The 22190-nt window shown below is 37.0% G+C and overlaps 1 protein-coding gene across 1 annotated transcript in view; it reads left to right on the top strand.

The window, feature by feature from the left end:
• Positions 1 to 22190, top strand: part of LOC140241151 (uncharacterized) — a 122355-nt gene that overhangs the window by 64536 nt on the left and 35629 nt on the right. Inside the window, exons 3-4 of the mRNA XM_072320911.1 lie at positions 2034 to 2106; positions 21310 to 21384. Coding sequence (XP_072177012.1) covers positions 2034 to 2106; positions 21310 to 21384 — 148 coding nt within the window. The remainder of the gene's footprint in view (positions 1 to 2033; positions 2107 to 21309; positions 21385 to 22190) is intronic.

Below are 22190 nucleotides of genomic sequence, written 5' to 3'. Positions count from 1 at the left end.
ATATATGCTGTCAGAGGGCCTATACTTCAGACAAAAGGTGGCCCAACTTCTGTGAACTTGATTAGCACACAAAGCTAAACATTGCAGTATTACATCCACCCAGCATAAGCATCACATTTCCTTTGTTCTGAAAATCATCCTTAGGTTGTTTCCTGTCGAAACTATTAAAGACTTCCAACAATACCTGCTCTGACAAGGCTCGGAAATGGAGAAACTGATCGTACAATCTGAATTAAAAAAAAAAAAAAACAACCAAATCTGGTAGTTCGTTTCATATCTTATTGCGGGGCAGGCAATGAACTGACAGCGATGTCTGATGAGAAGGTGGTGAGAGCCGAATTTATTGCAATGTCTCGGAAGTTCGTTTCTACTTTTGTCCGGGTCTAGACCACTGAAAAGAGAGAGAAAAAAAAAACCCTGCAGAGAATACCTCACAGGCTCTTCACTCTCAGCATGCACTCATTATTCACTGTCATCCACCCCAAGGTTCTCCTCTGATATTGACTTCAGTCATGTTCAATTCAGTATTAAATATAATGTAGTCCAACGAAGCGTAATGATCTGGGTAGTGAAATTGTCAAGTGTTCAAATGTGTCAATTTGATGATTGTATAATTATCAGTCAAACCTTATGGAGTGTCAGTTTCATTTCCATGCTTATTACAAAGCATGGTTATTTGTGCAAATATACAATGATACTCAAACAACAAAGAATTAAGTAATTCTGTACATTCTAGTTTAATTAGCTTCATTTGTTCATAAAGAGTAACATATGTATTTGTTATATTAATTTTATCATTGCAGTCATAAGTGTTAGTATCATTGTAATATTGATAGCAGTAATAATAATAATCATCATCATCATCATCAACTTATTCTTATTATTATCATTATTATTATCATTATTATTATTATCATTATTATTATTATTATTATTATTATTATTATTATTATTATTATTATTATTATTATTATTATTATTATTATTATTATTGATATTGATCAGGCTCTCAGACATATTATATTCAAATGATATAAAACTTACAACTACACAAGATAGCAATGAATAAATGGAATCTTGACTTTGTTTTTCAATTGTACCATCTTTAGTGCACTTTGTGAAGATACCAGAGAAAACAAGAATATAAATGAATCCATATGATCATTTGATATTCCTTCTAGCCACAGCATTTTTTTGGAAACAAAGAGTAATTGTAATATTCAAAAAAACACATCATAAGTATTTTAATTATGCTCAAAACATGGTCAGCACATGGTGCAATAGGATAGGTATTCAAATAGTCAGACATTGGCTACTAGGAGAATGTGAACTCGTTTGTAGAAGCACTGCTTTGACATATTGTACATGGAAACAGAAAAAAAAAAAAAGGTTGCAATTCTTAAAAGCAGCCCTTAAGGCTTTGAGGAATAAAAGTTTTGAAGTGGATCAGCCCCGGGAGCTGCCCTTGAGTTGAGATTATTCAAACTACACTAATCGGACATGTGTAATGGCTGATTGTGGCATCTCTTGCAATTATCTTCTCGTGACCTTTTGGACTCTTTTCGTGGTTTCTTGCAGTTTGCCGAAGAAGCAGACTCTGGCGGCCAACGACCAAAATATCATAAACATTGGAGATAGGGGAATGACACACAGCCCTATGACTAACATTGCTGCTTTGTTTATCATTGATTGGCGAAGATCAGATCTCGGGGGTTAATTCCTCGCGCGATTAAAGCTGATGTGTAGAGTCTCCCTGTCTGTGTTTGACTCATGTCAGCTCGTTTGTAGCTCTAGCCGTGTGACAGGCTCCAGGCTAGTTCCATTCTCCTGTTTACTCTACTCCCTTCCTGCATGGACCGTGTTTATGTGTAGTGAAGGGGGGAGGAGACGGAACTTTTTGGGCTGTTCACATGCATCATTGTTTCAGTACACGGAGGATTTTAAACCATTCTCTCCCTCTTTCTGTCTTTTCTCCGTCTTTTTTCATTCTCATCTCTCCCAACTCGTCGTGGAACATCTTTTCTGGACGGTAGGAGTGGAGGGAAGGAGCATATCCTAACAGCAGACAACCATCGGAGTATGATGCAATGGCTTCAAACCTTACAGGTGAGTCCCGACAAATTTCGTAAAAGTGGAAAATTTTTGGCACATTTTGCATCACCAGAGAATAGTACGAAAAAGAAAGCTCGCGAATATTTTTGTTTGCCACATAGTAATACTATTCAATGTTTTGATTCTGTGGAATTAAAAACATGACAACCATCGAAGTGTGATGCAATGGCTTCAAACCTTACAGGTGAGTCCCGACAAATTTTGTAAAATTGGAAATTGTTTGCACATTTTGCATCACCAGAGAATAGTACGAAGAAGAAAGCTCGCAAATATTTCTGTTTGCTACATTTTATATGTAATATTATTCAATGTTTTGATTCTGTGGAATTAAAAACATGATAAATTCACATTACCTGTCTGAGCACAGAAAAGAACTTATGCAAAATTTTCCACTTATGCAGTCGGCCTATGAATCCTATCAAGACCTTTGGACAGTTATGCTGCAGAAATTATCAGTTTGGCCATTAGCTGTATCTTTTTGTGAGAATTTTAGATACAATTCATCTCTATAGAGTTTTATTTATTTGCTGTGTTTCATAACTTCTGATAAGTGTAGGAGTAAATATCTTTCATATGAGCTCTCTGTTCTTAATATATATATTGTTTGTTTTGGTAGCAGAATTCTTCTAAAGATCTGAATTGATAGCTTTTATAATTGGGTCTTAAATTGGCTATACATTGAAGTTCATGTTCTCTTTATTAAAAATGAACTGACAATTTTGGAAGATTTGTTGTCTATGTCAAGATTTAAAAAGAGTTTTAAAATCAGTTTCAAGTAACAGGCTTGTCTATGTTTCACGAATCGGTGATATTTGTCATAGTCACATATTCATATTTACAAAGATGATCATCTTCTCACGAGTGAAGTCTCCCTTTAAATGGCACTCATTATCTTCACCTCATTTCCTGTCTTGACACAAAATCAATCAAAGTAAAATGAATACTTTGCATCAAATATTTGCATTCTTATGATAACCTTGCAATGATGACTTTTAAAGGGAGAAAGAGTTTGCAATAATTTAAAATCAGCAATATATTGTTTTAAAAAAAAAGGATGATTTTAATCATACTTATTGCGCTTGACACAGCAATGGATGAGGAAGTTGGCTCTGCCAATTTTCATGTAGAAATGAAACTTTTGAATTTCTGTATTTTGATTTTTTTCCTTAATATCAGTGATACTTCTGTCATTCCAGTTGTCTGTATTTGGTGTATACTTGCACTAGACAGTGCATTCTGTACAAAAGACATTCCATACCTTTCTGTCCTCTAAACATTTTTTAGAGATGTTGTCAAGAAAATTTGTGATTGGGTAATAACACTGCATTTACTTGTTGTAGCAGGAGCAACTGTCCTATGTTCCGTTAATGTCCTTTAATTAATGTCAGTATGACATGGCGTGTTGGATGTGATGTGAACATGAAGAGTGACATTATGGAGATATTGTCATGTGACCCTTATCTTCTCCATGTCATCACTTGTATGGAGTGAGAGGAGAGCATGGGGGAATGAGATTGGGAGAATGATGTCACATTTCTGGTTTAATCAAGAAGTGCTTGAAGTTCATATTTCCAGGGTGAATCGTTACACCAGTCTTATGGGAGGCATGACACAGGAAGTTCTCTCTGCATGTGACAGAGTGGGATGACCTTTTATGCCCCCCTCTAGCCTCTTGTCAAGACTCTACAAGTGCAAGAGTCAACTGTTCCATCAGTGTTGGTTTGCAGGAAAATCCTAGTTGGGTTTTCAACACTTTGTCTTTTTGCTGAAGATTGCTTTATGCTCCCTGCTCTGTCACACAACTGTAGGTCAGATTTTGCCATTAATTAGTCAATTGATGTCAGGTGACTTTTCAGCGGTCAAGTGCAAATTTGGATTGGCTGTAGAATAAGACTAGAAGGGGGGGGGGTTGGGTGGGGGGGGGGAGGGGTTAGTGTCCAGTTCCATTCGATGCATATTTGACCTCATTTCTCAGGGCATTCTGGTACACGGCTATGAAGGGCTGTGATCATTGTAGGTAGATGTACTCCAGGATTAGGTCTACCGTGATTTGAAGAGGTTTTTGACCCCGAAAGGCAACATTCTTGAAGTTTTGGAGAGGGGCTCTACAGCCCCTCATTTCCTGACCGAGTATGCTAGCATGCTGTCCCTGCAAATATGCTCATGCCATAGGAAGGGGGGAACCCCTCTGGAACAGACAGTAATGTCCATCTCCATTTCTTGTGCATTCATATCCAGTGTGTGTCAGGAGTTACTGTAATTTTATCCATTGTCATTTTGAGTTCAGTCTTTGAGATTGCCTTGATTTTAACTCACACTAGGGGTTAGTAATGATACTAACATCCCCAACCCACACATTGTATACACAATGGCCCGAATTCACGAAGGTGGTACAAATGAAACCATGGTTTAAACCATGGACAAAAACCATGGAGTGCCAAGTGTCGCATGGAATATTTCGTCACGAAATCAGTCATTTCGTCGATGAAATTATTATTTTGTAACAAAATGACAACATTTTGTAACTAAATGAACATTTCGTCCACAGAATGATAATTTTATTAACGAAACCTGTCATTTTATCGACCAAATGACCAATTTCGTAACGAAATATTCCGTGCGGCACTTGGCGCTCCGTGGTTTTTGTCCATGGTTTAAACCATGGTTTTGTTTGTACCACCTTCGTGAATTCGGGCCACTGTGTCCAATTTGACCAGATGTGCACACTTGCAGGTACACAAAAGATTCTGAGGGCAACCTTACCTGAAGAAGAAAGGGGAAAAAAAAAAGATAGGTCTCACGTTGGCCAGTGTTGCTTTTGCATTCCTACACTGTGTTTAGATAATGAAACACCAAGTGTTTTGCAAATATTTTGCCTGGGTTGTGTGAATCCAGTCGGTCGACATGCATTGTTGAAAACTTTTTCACAGGTAACTGCAGGTCCGGTCAAAGAATGGGTAGCATTGGTGGAGGGGAGGTTCACTCTTTCAAAAGAACTTGTTTTGTAATGTTGCAAATGTGGAAGACTTTTCAAAATGTGTTTCTAGAGTAAAGGAAACTCTTAGTCAGCCAGTAAGTGCAAGAGGCTCTCATAGAACAGCTGGGCCATAAACTTCCTTGGTTGTCATTCTAACTTTGATATATGCCTACAGCTCTGAAATCAATTATGTGCAAGAATATGGAAGATCTACAGTATGATGTTGAACAATTCAGTTTGAAATGCATACGGAGGATTGTGCAGAACTCAAATTTGAACACACCTCCAGACTATGATTTGCCAAACTTGATTTGATAAACAATTATATACAGTGCACTCCCGTTATAACGAACACGGTTATAACGAAATTCCGGTTACAACGAAATAAAATTTAGGGCCGCAACATTATCAACTCTATGTATTTTTATTGTTTATTCATTCGGTTATAACGAAATTTCGTTATTACGAAAGAAAACTGCCGGTCCCGAGGACTTCGTTATAACGGGAGTCCACTGTAGTTGTAAAAATCATTGGTAAGCCTTCGTGTGCTTTGAGTGCTGATTGGCACTGAAAAAAAAACCCACAGCATTGTACACACTGTCTAAAGTCTCCTTGACACAGAAAGGTTAAAGGGTGTGTACAGTTCTGGTCGAGGTGAGGATTTAGCTTATAACGCAGAGACTCCAACCCAAAGCACCTTCTGATCTGGAGATTCTCCCGCCTGAAACCCCTAGCAAACGGGAGACTCCAACTTGATGTGTGCGAAGCGTGAAGTTCCTAGGGTTCTAGATGCTCTCTTGTGCTATCTAAGGCTTATTTTTTCAACATACGATAAAAATAAGTAAGAAATCCCTTCCAACGGGAGACAAAGAGCCAGGGCGGGAGAAATTAGATCTCAAACGGGAGAACGGGAGATTTTGCAAAAATGGAATTTCGGCGGGAGATCTCCCGTCGAAAACGGGAGAGTTGGAGTCTCTGATAACGTTTTGCGAGATATTCAGAAACCACTCTATGAGATGTCAGAGAGCATGCAGTTCTAAGGGGTATCAAAAGTTTATTCAATGAAAATCGGTTTTGAAATGGCTGAGATATCCAAAAACAAGGTGAAACAAAGAGATCCTAATAAAGTTGTGGCATGTCGCCTTTTATTAGTAGCACTTTTGGGGATATCTCAGCCATTTGAAAACCAATTTTCATCAAATAAACGTTGAATCCTTCTTAAAATTACTTGCTTTTTCATATTTCATAAGAGGCTTTTCATTATCTTACTTAGGAATGTTCAAAACATGAATCCCCACCTCAACCAGTACTGTACAGTCCCTTTAAGTTTGCTGTCAAAATTTGTAAAGACAGAGAAAAAAAAAATTCATGAGTATGAATTATGTCAGCAATCAAATTGTCAAGCAGTACTGAAGTCTAGATTTTTTAAACAAAAAGATTGTTGCGCATAGAATACAATACTCTTTGTATAAATTGAGTAAAATCAGTTTATGTTGTACATCATCAACTCCCATGACTTCACTCTGTTTTTTTTTTTTGAAATTAGCAAAATCATTTCAGAATGCTCCTTTGCAAGCTGTATTAGTATCAAATGAAACTTGGGACCAAATTATGCAAGAGTCTTTGAGTGAGGCTAGAATACATGTAACCCAATGGCATATCCTTTTATCTCGATGCCTCTGCCAAACTGGAAATATAGAGGTGACCATACTGCCAGTTATATTATTCCGCCGGATGTGTAAATAAACACCTATTGACGAGAGATAGATGGAGTGATTCTATTTTTTCCTTGTGGAAAGCATTTCCTGTCATATTGCTTGAATGCCAAACCATGTCACCTCTTTTATAAAAAGGAAAATAATAGCACACAATATTACTAAGAATACTGAGGGTATTTCAGAACAAAAGCAAGGAAAAATGGCAATGTGATATTTTTTCCTTGTGGACAGCATTTCCTGTCATATTGCTTGAATGCCAAACCTTCTCACCTCTTTTATAAAAAGGAAAATAATAGCACACAATACTAAGAATACTGAGGGTATTTCAGAACAAAAGCAAGGAAAAATGGCAATGTGATATGATGTCTTTGTTCATTTCTGTATGCCTTTCATTTCACCTTTATATAAAATAGTGTCACCCTCCATTGAAGTGTTCACTAAGAGAGGAAGTTGTTTCCTGCAGTTTGTATTGAGCACATGTAGTCTTATTTTCAGACTATTTTGTGTGTTGCATAGTACGGGAATAGGAGAACTGTAATGACAAAGTGTACCATATGCCCCATTCTGTCAATGTATGCACTCTGAAAGATATCAGTATATCAGTATATGGTATATGATATTACATTTCATGTGCATATTAATTTCGTGAATCTTGGCTCTTGCAAAATTTGCGAAATTAGAATGCATGGGAACATTCCTCGTTTTCCCGTATTTTGTTATTTGTGACATTTAAAAATTTGTCTTTTTTTGCACAATTGGTATTCCAGTGGAAATCATGCAGAAGAGGTTTCAGCCAATTTTCATTTAAAAGAAAACACACATAAAAATGACCATGTGTGCTTGTAGAAGACATGTCTGCCCTTAAATAGTGATATGGCCTAAAATTTGATCAACACAGAACAACATATGTGTATGTGTATGTTGGAGATTTAGGCCCAAATTCACAAAGGTAGTACAATCTTTGTCCATAGTTTAAACCATGGACAAAGGCAATAGTTTTGTATGGGGCGCCAAGTGTCGTATGGCCTATTTCGTTACAAAATCAGTCATTTCTTCAACAGAATGACCATTTTGTTAACAAAATGAACATTTCATTGACGAAATGAACATTTCCTATTTCATTATGAAATTAGTCATTTCGTCAACAAAATGTAACAAAATGAACATTTCCTTGATGAAATGATCGATTTCGTAATGAAATAGACCATGTGACATTTGGCCGCCCCATACGTTTGTCCATGGCTTAAACCATGGATAAAGATTGAACCACCTTCGTGAATTTAGGCCTTAGAGTCTGAATATAAGACTAGAAGCAATGCAGCAACAGAACTAAATGCAATATTGTTGATATGAGGCTTGTGAGTGTGGAGCATGGATGAGCTGAGGAGTGACGAAGATGTTCCCCATTAGATTATGTGCTGGCCTTGAGAAGAGGTGAGACCTTCATCGTGCCAAATGTTTCCTGTCTCATGGGCAAGCATAATTCTGCTTCAGAAGGAAGGCCATCAACTCGGGAGAAATGCTAGGTTGGGATTTCATTTCTTTTCTCATGTGTTCATGTATGTAATAACTGTGCCTGCTACAGTTTGTGCAACTGTTGAAGCCATAAGGGATTTTTTTTCTGCAAACTTCTGGCAGTGTTACAGCTACAGCTGTACCCGTGTAATTGGCTAGTCTCTGAAATCAGACCTGACTGTGAAGTGTTAAAATTAAGTTCACTTTGCACTCACAGAAAGTTTGTCAAATTCACTTTCACGGCAGTTTCAAAGTGTATCTGTACACATAAATTTAGTTTTCTGACATTGTAGGTTATTGTACTGGTAATATCCCTATGAAATGTAAGAGTGCAACGTTACTCAAATACAGAGATATTTAAAGCAATATATAAAGAGACATAAAGCAATCTCTAAAATGCCGAAAATTACATGCACCTTCATCTGAGAGTATAGTCTTCTGGCCTTATCAACTGCATTCGATTGTGTAGTTCGATAATTTTCTGTATGATCAGGCCCCCCCCCCAAAAAAAAAAAAAAAAAACTCTAAAAAGAAACCTGACCCTGAACTTTAAAAAAAAAAAAAAAAAAGGAAATACATCGTTTTTACCGAGAGAGGGCACGATACGGTTTGCAAATTATCAAAAAGAACAACAACAACAGCTGGTGTCGGAAAAAGGCCGCGCAGTACAGCGTGTCGGCGACCGGCAAGTCCGGTTCGAAGATTTTATTTAATATTATTCAGAGAATCGATTTGTCTGTGGCGCTGGGTGATTTAGCCCAGGAATTTGTTCGTTCGTATTCTGACCGGTATGTCGTGACGGCTGTTAAAGTGGGGAAGGCAGAAACAGGTCCATTCAAAGATGTCTTGCTGTCCGACCAGAGTGCCATTCTGTTGGATATGGGGTTTCTATGATGTTTTATTTCACTCTATATTTCTCCATGTGAATACAGTAAAACCTTGTCGTAACAAAAACTCTGAAATAACAAATGCCTGTCACAACGTTGGGTGGAATTCTCGAAGGTGCTTTCATTTTAGACCATGGTTCAGCCATGGAGTGGTTTAAGTTGGAGGCAAGTTCATTGGACCACTTTGAAAATACACGCTTGATTTAGCGCATATTTCAAAAGTGGTCCAATGAATGCATCTCAAATTTAAACCACCCCATGGCTTAAACCAAAACCACCTTCGCGAATTTCATCCCCCTCCCCACCCCCTATTTTGGGTGGACGCCTATACTTGTTCCCTATTTTCAAAAGACCCCCCCCCCCCCATCTAGGGAAAACATTCAGAAAATGACCCCCCTATCTACAGAAACTGACAAAATAGCCCCCCCCCCCCTTTTCATAAATTTCTAGGGAAAATCTTCTGGAGATCAGTTCAAATTTTTAATTTAATTTTTTTTTTTTTGGGGGGGGGGGGGACTGAGCAGTGACAAGGCCTCCTGATGAACTCTCAACAGAGAAATGCAACAACTTGAGAAATGCGATCCAAAAGGCATTTGCAAATGCATTTTAAACACGGGAAAGTTAATGAACGCAGCCAAAGACTTTACAGGAGAACTTGTTTGTAAACATGATTTTGAAATTAGGCATTTGCAAAATATGTAGGCCCTAAAGACTATCAGAGTCCTCAGACAATGAATTGTACCCTATTACTAAAATGTAAGCCACAAATAATAATGATGATAATAATGCTAATAATAATATTAATATTATTGATATTGATAATGATGATGATAATAATAATAATGATAATAATAATAATAATAATAATAATAATAATAATAATGATAATAATAATAATGATAATGATAATAATGATAATAATGATAATAATAATAATGATAATGATAATAATAATAATAATAATAATAATAATAATAATAATAATGATAATAATAATAATGATAATGATAATAATAATAATAATAATAATAATAATAATAATAAATGATAATAATAATAACAATTATGTAGCGCTTAATACTGACATTTCTAAGCACATGGAAAAATATGAAATTAAGATATAGCATTACGGAATTTAACAACAATGACAACAAAAATTAGGATTGAGTATAGATAAATTCTCAGCATTGATTTAAACTTTATCAACATTTTCAGCAACAGTGATTATAAAGAGGGAGTTTGTTCCAAAGTGATGGAGAAATGCAGTTGTAACAGAAAAGGCCTGATCGCCATAATGGGTACAGGTGCGGGGACCATGTGATAATTGCCGAATGGAGGGAAGAATGAAGAGAATGGGTTGAAGTGGAGAAGCAGAGAGAAGTCGAGTCTATGAGATTATGTGAGATGGGGCAAGATTATTACATACCTTCACAAACTATGAGAAGGATTTTAAAGGTGATACATTGATGTACAGTGTATGGGGAGCCAGTGGAGGGATTGGAGAACTGGAGTAATGTGGTCAGATGTATTACAAAGGCCATGATTATCCAGAATTGGGGAATCAAACTGACGAGTTGCATAGGTCTGTAGATTTTGTAGTGGCAGTACACGTACACCGTATAAATGCATGACCTTGATAGCTTGTCCCAGCTTTGTTCTGTTGGAATTGATTTACACAGAATCCGTTGCAATACAGATGATTGTAGATGAAAATAAGTTGGTCAACAGTTCAAAACTCTCTTAATACCATATGCATGCTAGCAAACATACTAATGTGGATGTGGGTATGTAAAATGTACTAATTTCAAGCATTATAAGCATAGTTTTGGGGATTTTCCAAGTGTTTTTAGCAATGAGAGCAACTGCCATGACTAACAGCATATTAAAGTGAAATTGTATGCAGGGTGAGAAAGAAGCATGTACCCTGAAAAGGGGGGCCATGTTTTCCATCTCTTTTCTGAGTGCTGCCTGGCAGTCTCGACGGTGGAAAGAGTTAGATCATCACGTAGCATACGCCACATTTTTTTGAACCCCGAGCCAACATTTCCAAGAATTCCAGTCCCGAGATCGCGGAATGCTCCGCAAGGAATGATCTTAGCTTCAGCCTGCGTGTTTGTTCTCTTTCTTTTTGCCCATCGTTTACTTGTGAAATCTTAAAGTGTTTTTTTCCAACAAAAAAGGAAGAAAATTAATGTTTGCTGAAGAGGATTGATGCTCTCAACATAATCTCAGTAGTCTGGGATCCAGACATTTGTTTATTATTTCTTTTTATCAGAAGACGTGTGTGTACGACCTATTTCATACCATATTTAAAGTAAATGCAGTACATTTGATATAACTCCTGAGCACTTCCTCGTGAGCTGAAAGACTCAAGCTCCATAACATCTTTTAGGAGTAATTTAAAATCTTATTTGTTTAGTAGTGCATTTTGAAGACAGACGTTCATGTCTTCTTTTTCATCTTCTTTTATTACGGTGTATGTACTTGTATTTTCAGGTTGTTGTTTTTTTTTCTTTGATGTAAAGCGCCTTGAGCATTTGATCAAAGTGGAGAATGGCGTTATAGAAATTGTATGTATTATTATTTATTATTATTATAAATGTGTCCTTTAATGCTGACTACATCAGATGTTAGACCAATTGACTCCCAACCCAAGACACAGACCTGTAACTGGATCCATTAGATTTGTATGGTAAGGTCATTGCTGGAAGGAATTCACAGGGTAAAATATAGCAGCTTTTGGTTCAAGCTTGCACATTTTGCCCAGGCTAGCCAAGGAGTGGGCGTGTTCTGCAGGAGCGTAAATTGCTTCAGAGAACTGTTGAAAAACCCACACTGTCCCCAACAGGTGGATTAGATGAATAGAATAATTTCTAAAGTGACATCTAAGAAATGTACAGCAGTGGAAATGCATTCAGGGAAACATATCCTGTTTCTCTCAAGGAAAGATTAAATGCTCTTTTACTCATGTCTGAATGCAATCTGCCTTCCCCTGTTTCATGAGACATTCAGACTGTTCGAATGGGAACAAATTAAAGGGCTCCCACATCCAACTGTCAGCAGGCAAGCCATGCTTTGACAGTAATAAAGGTGGCAGTAAAAAATAAAAAAAGGGGGGGGAGCCACTGGGAGGGAGAAATTTCATGCTACGATGTACATTAGTAGTTACAAATAAAAGAAAAAAAAAATGTCCACAATTATCAATGTAAAGGGTTCTAAGCATGGTCAAGACTCATTTCTTTTTAATTAAAGATCAGATTCTCTTTATGTGTTAAAAGTTGTATGATTTTAATTTTTATGAACTACTCTCACATAAATGTATTTTATCAAAATGTATCATCATCAAAACAACTTGTTGGGACATGCATGTGGGCCTATATGTTACAGTGCATCAAATCACAGTAGAGTTGTGTAAATTCAAATTGTTTCCTTTTTTTAACAATGTAAACCATGGAAAGAATCAGCAAAACTGGTACAGAAATAGTACCTGTTTCACTTCAGGTTGGAGAGGGATTGCATATATTTGCCTGTACCTAGTGTGAAACCTTCAAGCAACACATAGGCACGAATTCACGAAAGTGGTACAATTTAGACCATGGTTTAAACCATGGACAAAGACTGTAGTTTTGTGTGAGGCACCAAGTGTCGCATGGTCTATTTCATTACGAAATCAGTCATTTCATCTGTGAAATGACCATTTCGTCAACGTAATGTTAATATTTTGTAACGAAATGAACATTTCGTCGACGAAATCGACGAAATGACTGATTTCGTAACGAAATAGGCAATGTGACACTTGGCGCCCCATACAAAACTACGGTCTTGGTCCATGGTTTAAACCATGGTTTCAATTGTACCACCTTCGTGAATTCAGGCCTCAGTGTGAAACTGTACTCTAAAGCTCCTCACAATGCATACCCGATCTATGAAAAGCAGAAAAGTCAGTCACATGTGAACACAGCCCAGAGTAAGAATGTCCTCTGTGCTTGACTGTACAATAATGGAAGGATCAATGTTAATTAGTTGGCTATCCCTTGGGCATATTTGCTCTTGTCACTCAAAAAACACAGAGAAAGAAAGAAAGAAAGGGGCAATGTGTAGAATAGGAACTTTCTTTAGAGTATACAAGGCAATGTCAACAGGACATGCTCTCCTTGAATGTATGGTTTTGGTAGTGAAATATGGAGAGTGCTGCAAATTGCCATAATTGTATGTTTTAGATGTATTGGTGGAATGCTTGATATGTGTACATGACTTGGAATAATCATGTTTTGGTCAAATATGCCTTCTAAACTTCATGATGGGCCTAGTGGGAAAAAAATGTTTTCAGTTATTGAAACAACAGGGCTTTTTTCAGACTGCAGTTTAAACAGTTACACGTTGTATTGTAGTGATAGCTTATCAAAAAAAAAAAATACTTTGGTATCGAATGGTGCATTCTAACATTGTTTCAGTACATAAGATACCATGACAACTGAAAGGTTGTTAACATTTCATTAAAGAATAACTAGACATGTTGTGAATAATGCATGTGTATTTGCACCTGTACTTGGAAAATTAATGTATAAAAATAGTTTATGTCTACCACTAGACGTGATATTCTATCTTAAGAAGGTTTGAACAATAAAGTTATGTTCATTTTGACATAACCGTCATTTTAACCTGTAGTGTAGTGATCATTTATCTTTCGTTACACATTTTGATGATAATTTACATATGAATGCTTCACATTTCAGTGTAATCTTTTGAAACAAAACCAAAATCTGGTGTTTGGTGTGTTCTTAAAACCTCAAAAATAATATTTCCATGCAGTTGGTAGTATTAGTGTCTGAATATCAAGACAAATCAGTGAAAATTTCTTGGCATACAGGAAAAGAATTAGATAAACAGCATTATTGCAAATTTACTTGCCTTTAATGATTTGATGTCCACTATACAATGCACAGGGTTTAATAAAAAGCGCTTGTTGACCTTAATGGACGGCTATTTTTTTTTTCACACTCTTCGATGATTATTTTTGTTGCCTTAGTCGGCCATTGTCGATGATCAGTGATCATGAATCTTTAATTCTAGCTGGACCAAATAAAACGATCAAGCTTAGTGAGCCATGAGATCATCCATCTAATAATGGGAATGCTCTTATTTCAAGCAGAAATGAAGCTCATTAACCCGCTGAAGACGAGTCCCAAGAAATACTCAGGCAGGTGTCTATGGGAAATGCATGTTATAGCAAAATCAGTTTGTCCTCTGTTGGTTAAGTAATTGTATCCCTAGAGAGAAGATCTTTTTAGAAAATAGAAATGAAAAAAACAAACAAACTATCATTAAAATGTGAGAGCACAAAATGTGCTCAATACCTGTAATTATAAGTCCTGACCATTCTGAAGTTTGCAGATTGTCGAGCTTAGTGTTCAGTGCACCAGTCAAAGTGAGCTTGTAGTCATAGAATTTTGACTTCATCCTCATTATCTTCAAATGTTAAGAAAGAAATGGAAAAAGTAGATATTTCCTTGAATTTGTTTCAAGGTATTGACTCTCTTTGTTGCAAAAGATATGCAAAATCATAATATTCAAGAGATGAAACGAGCTGAAATAGAGGTAAAGCAAATTACAGCAAATCAAGAACTCGGTATCACACTCATGAATACTACTGCCACTACTACCGTGTACTTCTACTACCACTACTACTACTGCTGCTGCTGCTGCTGCTACTACTACTACTGCTACCACTATTACTACTACTACTACTACTACTACTACTACTACTACTACTATTACTACTACTACTACTACTACTACTACTACTACTACTACTACTACTATTACTACTACTATTACTACGACTACTACTACTACTATTACTACTACTACTACTACTACTACTACTACTATTACTATTACTACTATTACTACTATTACTGCTACTACTACTACTACTATCTATTTTAGTACTACTATTAGCACCTCTACTATTACTACCGGTACTGTTAGTGCTACTACCACTACTCCTGGTGCTGCTGCTGCTTGTAGCTCTGCCATTTAGTCATTTTTGATTTCATTATTGTGAAGTGGAACTTCTACTACCTGTGCATATATGTATTACTTACTGTTTCAACTGTAACTTTTACATCTTCTGCATGCTACATCTGTAAGATCACATGACCTGTTCAAAATTTTCTATCTGCAGTTTTATCGTTATGGTATTCAAAATCTTAAGTATTTTGAAGTATATTTAAGTAGGTTCCAACGTATTGCTCTGGTGGTTTTACTTAGAGTTAAATTTTAATGTTTAAACCGCCATGCTCTACGTTAGTAATATTAATTGTGCATCCAAAGTAGATATCATGTACCATCTTTTATATTTTGTTACATTTCATGTGTTTTTCATTGAGAAATATGAAAGTAGATTGAAATTGAAATTGAAAGGAATATATTTTTAGTGACTTCAACAGTCCCCCAATGTTTTGACCGGATGTTGATATCAGTTTAGACTAGTTTATGCGTGCCTGTACTTAAAGGCTGTTGGGCAATCACAGATTTTAAATAGTATTTACCCCTGGCATGCTTCAAAATTATTATGACTAATTCATCACAACTAAAGGCAATCTACAAATTTGTAAAGAGTTAAGTTTGCTGTAGACATGACAACAGTTTGGCTCGAATATATGTATGCAAGATGATGAAATGGTGAATTAGAATTTATGTGCAAGAAGAGTAAACAGTAAATACCTAAATTGGCAACATTGAGTGTTCAGCAAATTGCTTGTGGTAAATGACTTTGGTACTACTGTACCACAGAACTGATTCATGCCTTGTACACACTGCCTCGGGGAAAATGAAAGCACACACAAATTCCGTTGTATCACAGTCTTTCCTGGATTCTAGCTATTCTGACATAAACATGGGCCCAGGGCCAACATATTCATCATGAGTACCGTAGTCTCAGAATTAGGAGTACAATGTAAAGGATGATAAATCGCATTTTATCCACTCTTTGCCTGATACACATTTAGCTGTGTGGTTAATAAGCAGTCTATATTTGATGCAACGAGCAATCTCTTTCATTTTATCCTGTGAAATGGCAGGCAATCATTTTTAGAAAACTAGAAATAAAAACCCTCTTTGTAAGGCCTATTTTAGTAGAGAAATGTAGCAGCCAACTGTTGATTCTAGGGAGAACAGAATCTGCAAGTATATGTGTACTGTAGGAAGTGTACTTTGTTGCAGAATTAAAACCCTGCCCCACCCCTGCCCTACCCCCCCCCCCCACACACACACACACAAGATGGAAGTGTGGAATTGCTCTGTAGGGAGTTGCTTTCAGAATTAAGCTCCACTTTAGTCCGTATTTGTATCTATCCATATTTTTAGGTTGTGTCTTCACGGAGGTAAAACTTCATAGGTCACCATTCTTGATATTTTGCTCAAGGTTCAGTCCCTGCCATAAAAGAGAGAGAAAAAGAGAAGAAAACATTGAAATTGCAGGGGTTAGTGTCCAACCGCTGCAGTGACGCAAGCTTTAAATGCCAGCGCACAGTATGCATGCGTCTTTCTTATTTCTCCTGCCACTAATCTGGATCGAAGTCTTTCAGTTCTGGTGATCCAGTCTCCAGAACTGCACGTCCAATAACATATTTTATTTTTCACAATTTTCACCTGTTTTTGATGTTAAGGATTCCCCAAAGACTGTAGTAAATAATCTGTATAGAGCCCTCTTTGATATTGAAGGCCACTCAGAATCATTTTTAGTCGTCAACATTCCTTTCTCTTTCTCTTTCAAAATTCTACGTGCTAAATTGGAAAAGAAAACAGATCAAAAAGAATTGTGTGATTTTTATAAACCGGAAAGTTCATTCTCGAATTGGCACATAAAGAATAGGATAGATGTAATTAATAGAACAAATGCAGCTATGAAATATTTCAAGATTGAAAGGATTGAGAAGATCTCACTCTCAACCACTTCACTTGATTATTAACCCTTTCTTTGCCAGAGACTTTAGGCAGTGTGTACAATGCTGTAGGGTTTTCTGTGCCAATCAGCAATGAAAGTACACAACGGGTTTAACTTTCCTTGGTGCTTTCTTCACTTATTAGTACAGGTGTCCTGTGCCTAATTGTCAGGGAATAGGGCTTATGTAATCCTATTAATCAATTCTACATTACCATTATGTTTGTGTGCAACTGGTGTATAGTGATAAACCTAAGTAGGTTTGCCCAGCTCTAAATGCAGCCAAGTGCTGTTTGTTATTTTCCCCCTATTAAGAGAATTGAACAAACCTCATTTGTAGAGTAAGGCAGGATACAGTCATGAGCATTGAAGCATTTACACAGTTAAAGTGAAATTCCATTCTACATTTGAGTTGGCTTTGAATTGATATTGAAAAATCATTAAAAGTTCAATCTTCATTACAGTTGGGCAAATACAAGTTAAGGAAATTTTGGAAGTACTGGTATGTTTTACTTTTTGAAATGGTAATTTTGGTCACAATTTCATGGAACTGTAAAATAAAAGGCAATGAAGTGATAGCTTCAGAAATTTGCTATTAATTTGCACTGTATTTGATATCATAAGCTCATTCTTTTTGTCAATAATTTAGCAACTACATTGTACAACCACTCCCCTTCAGATGGATGTCATTGGAAAATTATTAGAGTTCAAGACAATTTGATGAGAAGGATTTTTCTTCTGAAAGTCTCATAAAAAGGGGAGGTTTCGTGAAAGATTTGAATGCAAGGGAGATGGAGAATATGCAACGTCATGGCATAATCTTTACCTCATCTTATTTGCATATTATGTACATGTAACTGTGACAAAAATCATTGTCTTGAAGGAAATATGATACTTCACAATTCCATGAAATCTTATTTCCAGTCTTATTTCCAGTTCTTATTTCCAGTCTTCATTTTAACGACACTTTGACTGCTCTGTGTGTTTGCTCTCTGCTGTACTAATTAAAGTCAACATTTCAAATATCTTAAAAAGAAAAAATATGGATTTCAACTTTAGTGAAACAGAAGATTTTCAGTCTCGTCATTTCATAAATCTTCTGAGGGGGCAGTGGGCTGGCCAGAAGTTATTTACCTTGATAGGACCCGTATTTCCTGCTTGTACTGGTATAGTGAGGAAGATATCACCGCCCTCATAAAACTTGATTATGGCTTTGGTGTCAAAAAAAAAAGCATATTGCCCGGATAGCAGTCTGCCATCTGCTGTTGTGATTGCCACGGAAACCAGGTTGCAGGCAGGATGCCTGGTCTCCGGTAATGAGGGGATGATGATTTCCCCCTGATCGAGGGGTGAGCCCCTCCTGTTTGTTTAGAAAGTGTCCAATAAATTGTGAAAAGCTAAAAATGTAAACACAGCAATCTGGCGGTCTTTATTATCTTTCTACATGAGGAGGAAGTTTTGTCTCTTGGAATACCGGTATGGAAAAATAATACCGGTTTGAAAAAAAACAACACAGAAATGACAGTAAAATCATGGCAATAATCCAAAGGCATTATGAAATATGACATATCGACATGTACAATGTACCCCTGATGAGGTTACATGCTTTAAAGCCTACAAAATTGAATAATTATCCAAATTTATTTGCAGAATTTGAAATGATGCATGTTAGTTTGAAAAATAAAAGTGCAATGAGTTTTCTAGCTCTTCCCTAGTTTTAACGGAAAAGAAAGTTTTGAAATTTCTTTTCTTTTTGGAGGCATGTTACTGTTGAGAATTAAAAAGTAACCCGCTGTACCCTTGCATGCAATCAAGCTTTAGAGCTAATTTTCTTTCTAAATCTAGCTTTCTAGTCTGGTGGCCAGCTTTGTTGGAAATTGAAAGGAATTAGTGCATATCATATGAAAGCTTTACCCCCTATTCAGACACAAGCCAGTTTATACCAAAACTCGATAAAGAAACGACGTATAAAGAATCATCGTATAGCCGATAGACCGTTCAGGCGCTAATTTCAACCATTCTGGAAAAACTTCGTATAGATGTGCAGTTTCTCACTGCGCATGTTGTTATGGTCATGAGTGACAGGTACAAGGTCACCTTTCGTGCTCGCTCCCATTAAACCCCGCCCAGTTATACCGTTCTATGGTCACCATACGTTCAGACGCACAATGCACACGATGGAATGCTGATTCGTTATCGAGTTCTAGTTCGAAACGATGCTCTGACCGTCGTTTCGCTTTACGTCGTTTCGTTATACGTCGTTTCGTTAGTCAGCGTTCAGACGTATAAATTCATTGTATAGCTATACCGTTTTGGTATAGCTATACCGTTCTAGTATAAATTTTCTGCGTCTGAATGCCCTGTTAGAGTCATGAGAACTTAAAGATTACTAAAGTAAAAAAATCTAATTTGATGACTATTTTTTATGACTCTTGTGGCCACGGGTATGTACATTGTATGTATGAGATAAATAGGAATGTAGTTTTAGACCAACGTTTTGTATGTTTAGCCATGCATTGTGTAATGTAAAATGATAATGTGTCAAATAGTTAGAAAAGGACACAATTTTATCATGTACATTATGCCATCAACCCATATCTATTTTTTGTTTGTCTTAGTTTATTCATAAGAGCCATTAGTTATTGCTACTGTGTTTCAGTTATTGACCTGCAATAAGCTATTGTCATAAGCTACCTGTTGATGACATACTGTATTTTCCGTCATACTTCCTGCAAGCGGAATTCTAACTTGCCCTTGGCCAGTAGGCAATGATTTACTCTTACATAAGTGTGATTCTTTACGAGCATTTATCAAGCCAGTATTCTGCAGTGGTGTGATTCACCCGCTTCATTTCTGTAAGGTGAATTCTTCGTCAAAGGGATTAGCCATGAATGTTTTTCAGGCTGTGGATGTAGATAATAAAAGCCTGTTTCTTCACAGGCAGGATGGCAAAGGTGGGATGGGCTGAGCTGAAAAGAACCACTCAGCAGAAATGATGGTTCTTTCCTCTGGTAGGGTATACATTTGAAAAGCACAACTCATCGGCGAACATGTGCACAGAAGCGAATTGCGATACGAATCCTACATTTGGACTTGGAGGTTGACTGAAAGAAGTCTGCAATCACTCAATAGTCTTTACTGAATTTAGGCCACTTGCAAGTGCCTGTTGTGTGAGCATGTTGCAAAGTGTTACTGAGATTTCCGAATATATTCGGAGTTGGTCCAACCTTTGCAATACATACTGTGTAAGCTGTTATTTTTGCGTACAGATATTTTTGTGAATGAGGAGGTCTTGGACATTTTCTCAAGATGTTGTTTTTTGCAAACTGACACGAAGCTGTCATAAGTGCACTATTACACCAGTGCATGGGTGACATTTTGGCGTGTTGTTAAATTCGCGGTCCAACAATGATTTGCAAAATTCGCGAAAATTAAACCCAGCTTAATAACAGCTTATACAGTCGTCTCCTCCCGGTAAAGTCCCCTTAAAGCAGACTTTCCCCTTACAAACCAACCTAGAAATACTCCCGTGGTGCACTCATGTTGATTTGGGAAGACTGGAGAAATAATGATCAAGTACATCCACAGACATTTTGGCCCACCTTAGTCTAGTAAAAACTGCCCTTTATGGACAACACGATCCCCCATCAGTCTGACGAAGGCATCGAGGGCAAAAGACATTAAGACTGGTTAGCCTTCATTTGCGTGGGACAACAGTAATGTGTCGTTTCTGTCATGACTGGTCCAAAAGACTGGGAGACATTCTGTGGATGCTTTAAGACTGTGCGAGTATTCATTTTAACCCCACCCCCCCCCCCCCTCCTCTATGTAACCGTAACCCCCTCCTTTTACCTCGTAAGCTACATATATAAGAAAGCAAAATAAGGTGATAATCTGAGAGAATTGTTTTAGAGCATCTTCATGTGCTTAAGATTGCATATGAAATTTTTTTATTTTGAAATGTACGTGTTATACACTTTGAATATTCATTTGTCGTCTGTTTGCTACTGTTTTTTTTTTTCTTGAGTAGAATCATGATTATTGAGCTGCTGATGATATGATTTCTTTATCAGCATTCATGAATGTTGATATGGCACATACTCATCTCTTTTTTCCCCTTCTGTTTGCATTCTATTCTATCCCTGACCACAGGAAGTAAGAGACCAGTTTATCAGCACTAAAAAGGAGAGGATTCTTCCCAAGTCATTCTCTCACAAACCATTTGTGGTGAGTATTATTGGTGGTATTGTTTTTGATATCTTCCCTTATTAAAATGCCAGTGGCAGCCCCTCTCAATTCTTTGCATCGCCTGTGGCAGCAGCTCCTGTATGTTTTTATGTTTGTGTGTTTGTGTGTGGGGGAGGGGATGGGGTGTGTGTGTGTGTGTGTGTGTGTGTGTTTGATGTGGTGTGTGAAACTGTGTTTCTACCTTGTTCATATTTTCCCTCTATCATCCACCTATAAATCCCTATTTTTACAAGATCAATTTGTCTTTAAACCTATGCCAGTTGTGTAAAGTTTACTCTCTTTTTTTTTCTTTTTTTTTTTGGCTTTACAGTGAGTAATAGAGACTGACATTGCAAGAAATCTCTTGGAAAGGATAGGGAACAAATGCAGGGAAAATTTAGTTTTGTATGTCTGATTAAAGACACACCATTGTTGTCGCAACAGCCTATTTTCGCTGCAAGAGATACATTTATATCCTTGTACTCATCAAAGCAAAGGTATGAAAAAATATTTATATTATTGACTCTAAAACTGCCTGATCATTTTTAGAGATTGGTAAGACATATTGAAGGAATGAATACATAAGATTGTATGTCCCAATAATTCCAGCCCCCAAACAAAAACCTTTGCCATGGGTGACAGTTCAGCAGCACCCAGTCAGCTGAGAGCATGTCAGTTGTTGCTATGGTGATGTTAATGATGGTAAGTTGCAATTATTGCAGAGTGTTAAATGAAGAGGGCCTCAGGTGTGACAAGAGTGTACTGACTACCTTAGATGTGAAGTTTCTACGAGTTGAAGGTCGCTC

Source organism: Diadema setosum, chromosome 17 (genome assembly GCF_964275005.1).
Source record: "Diadema setosum chromosome 17, eeDiaSeto1, whole genome shotgun sequence".
In the NCBI taxonomy this organism is placed as follows: Eukaryota; Metazoa; Echinodermata; class Echinoidea; order Diadematoida; family Diadematidae; genus Diadema; species Diadema setosum.
This window is presented reverse-complemented; position numbering and strand designations above follow the sequence as displayed.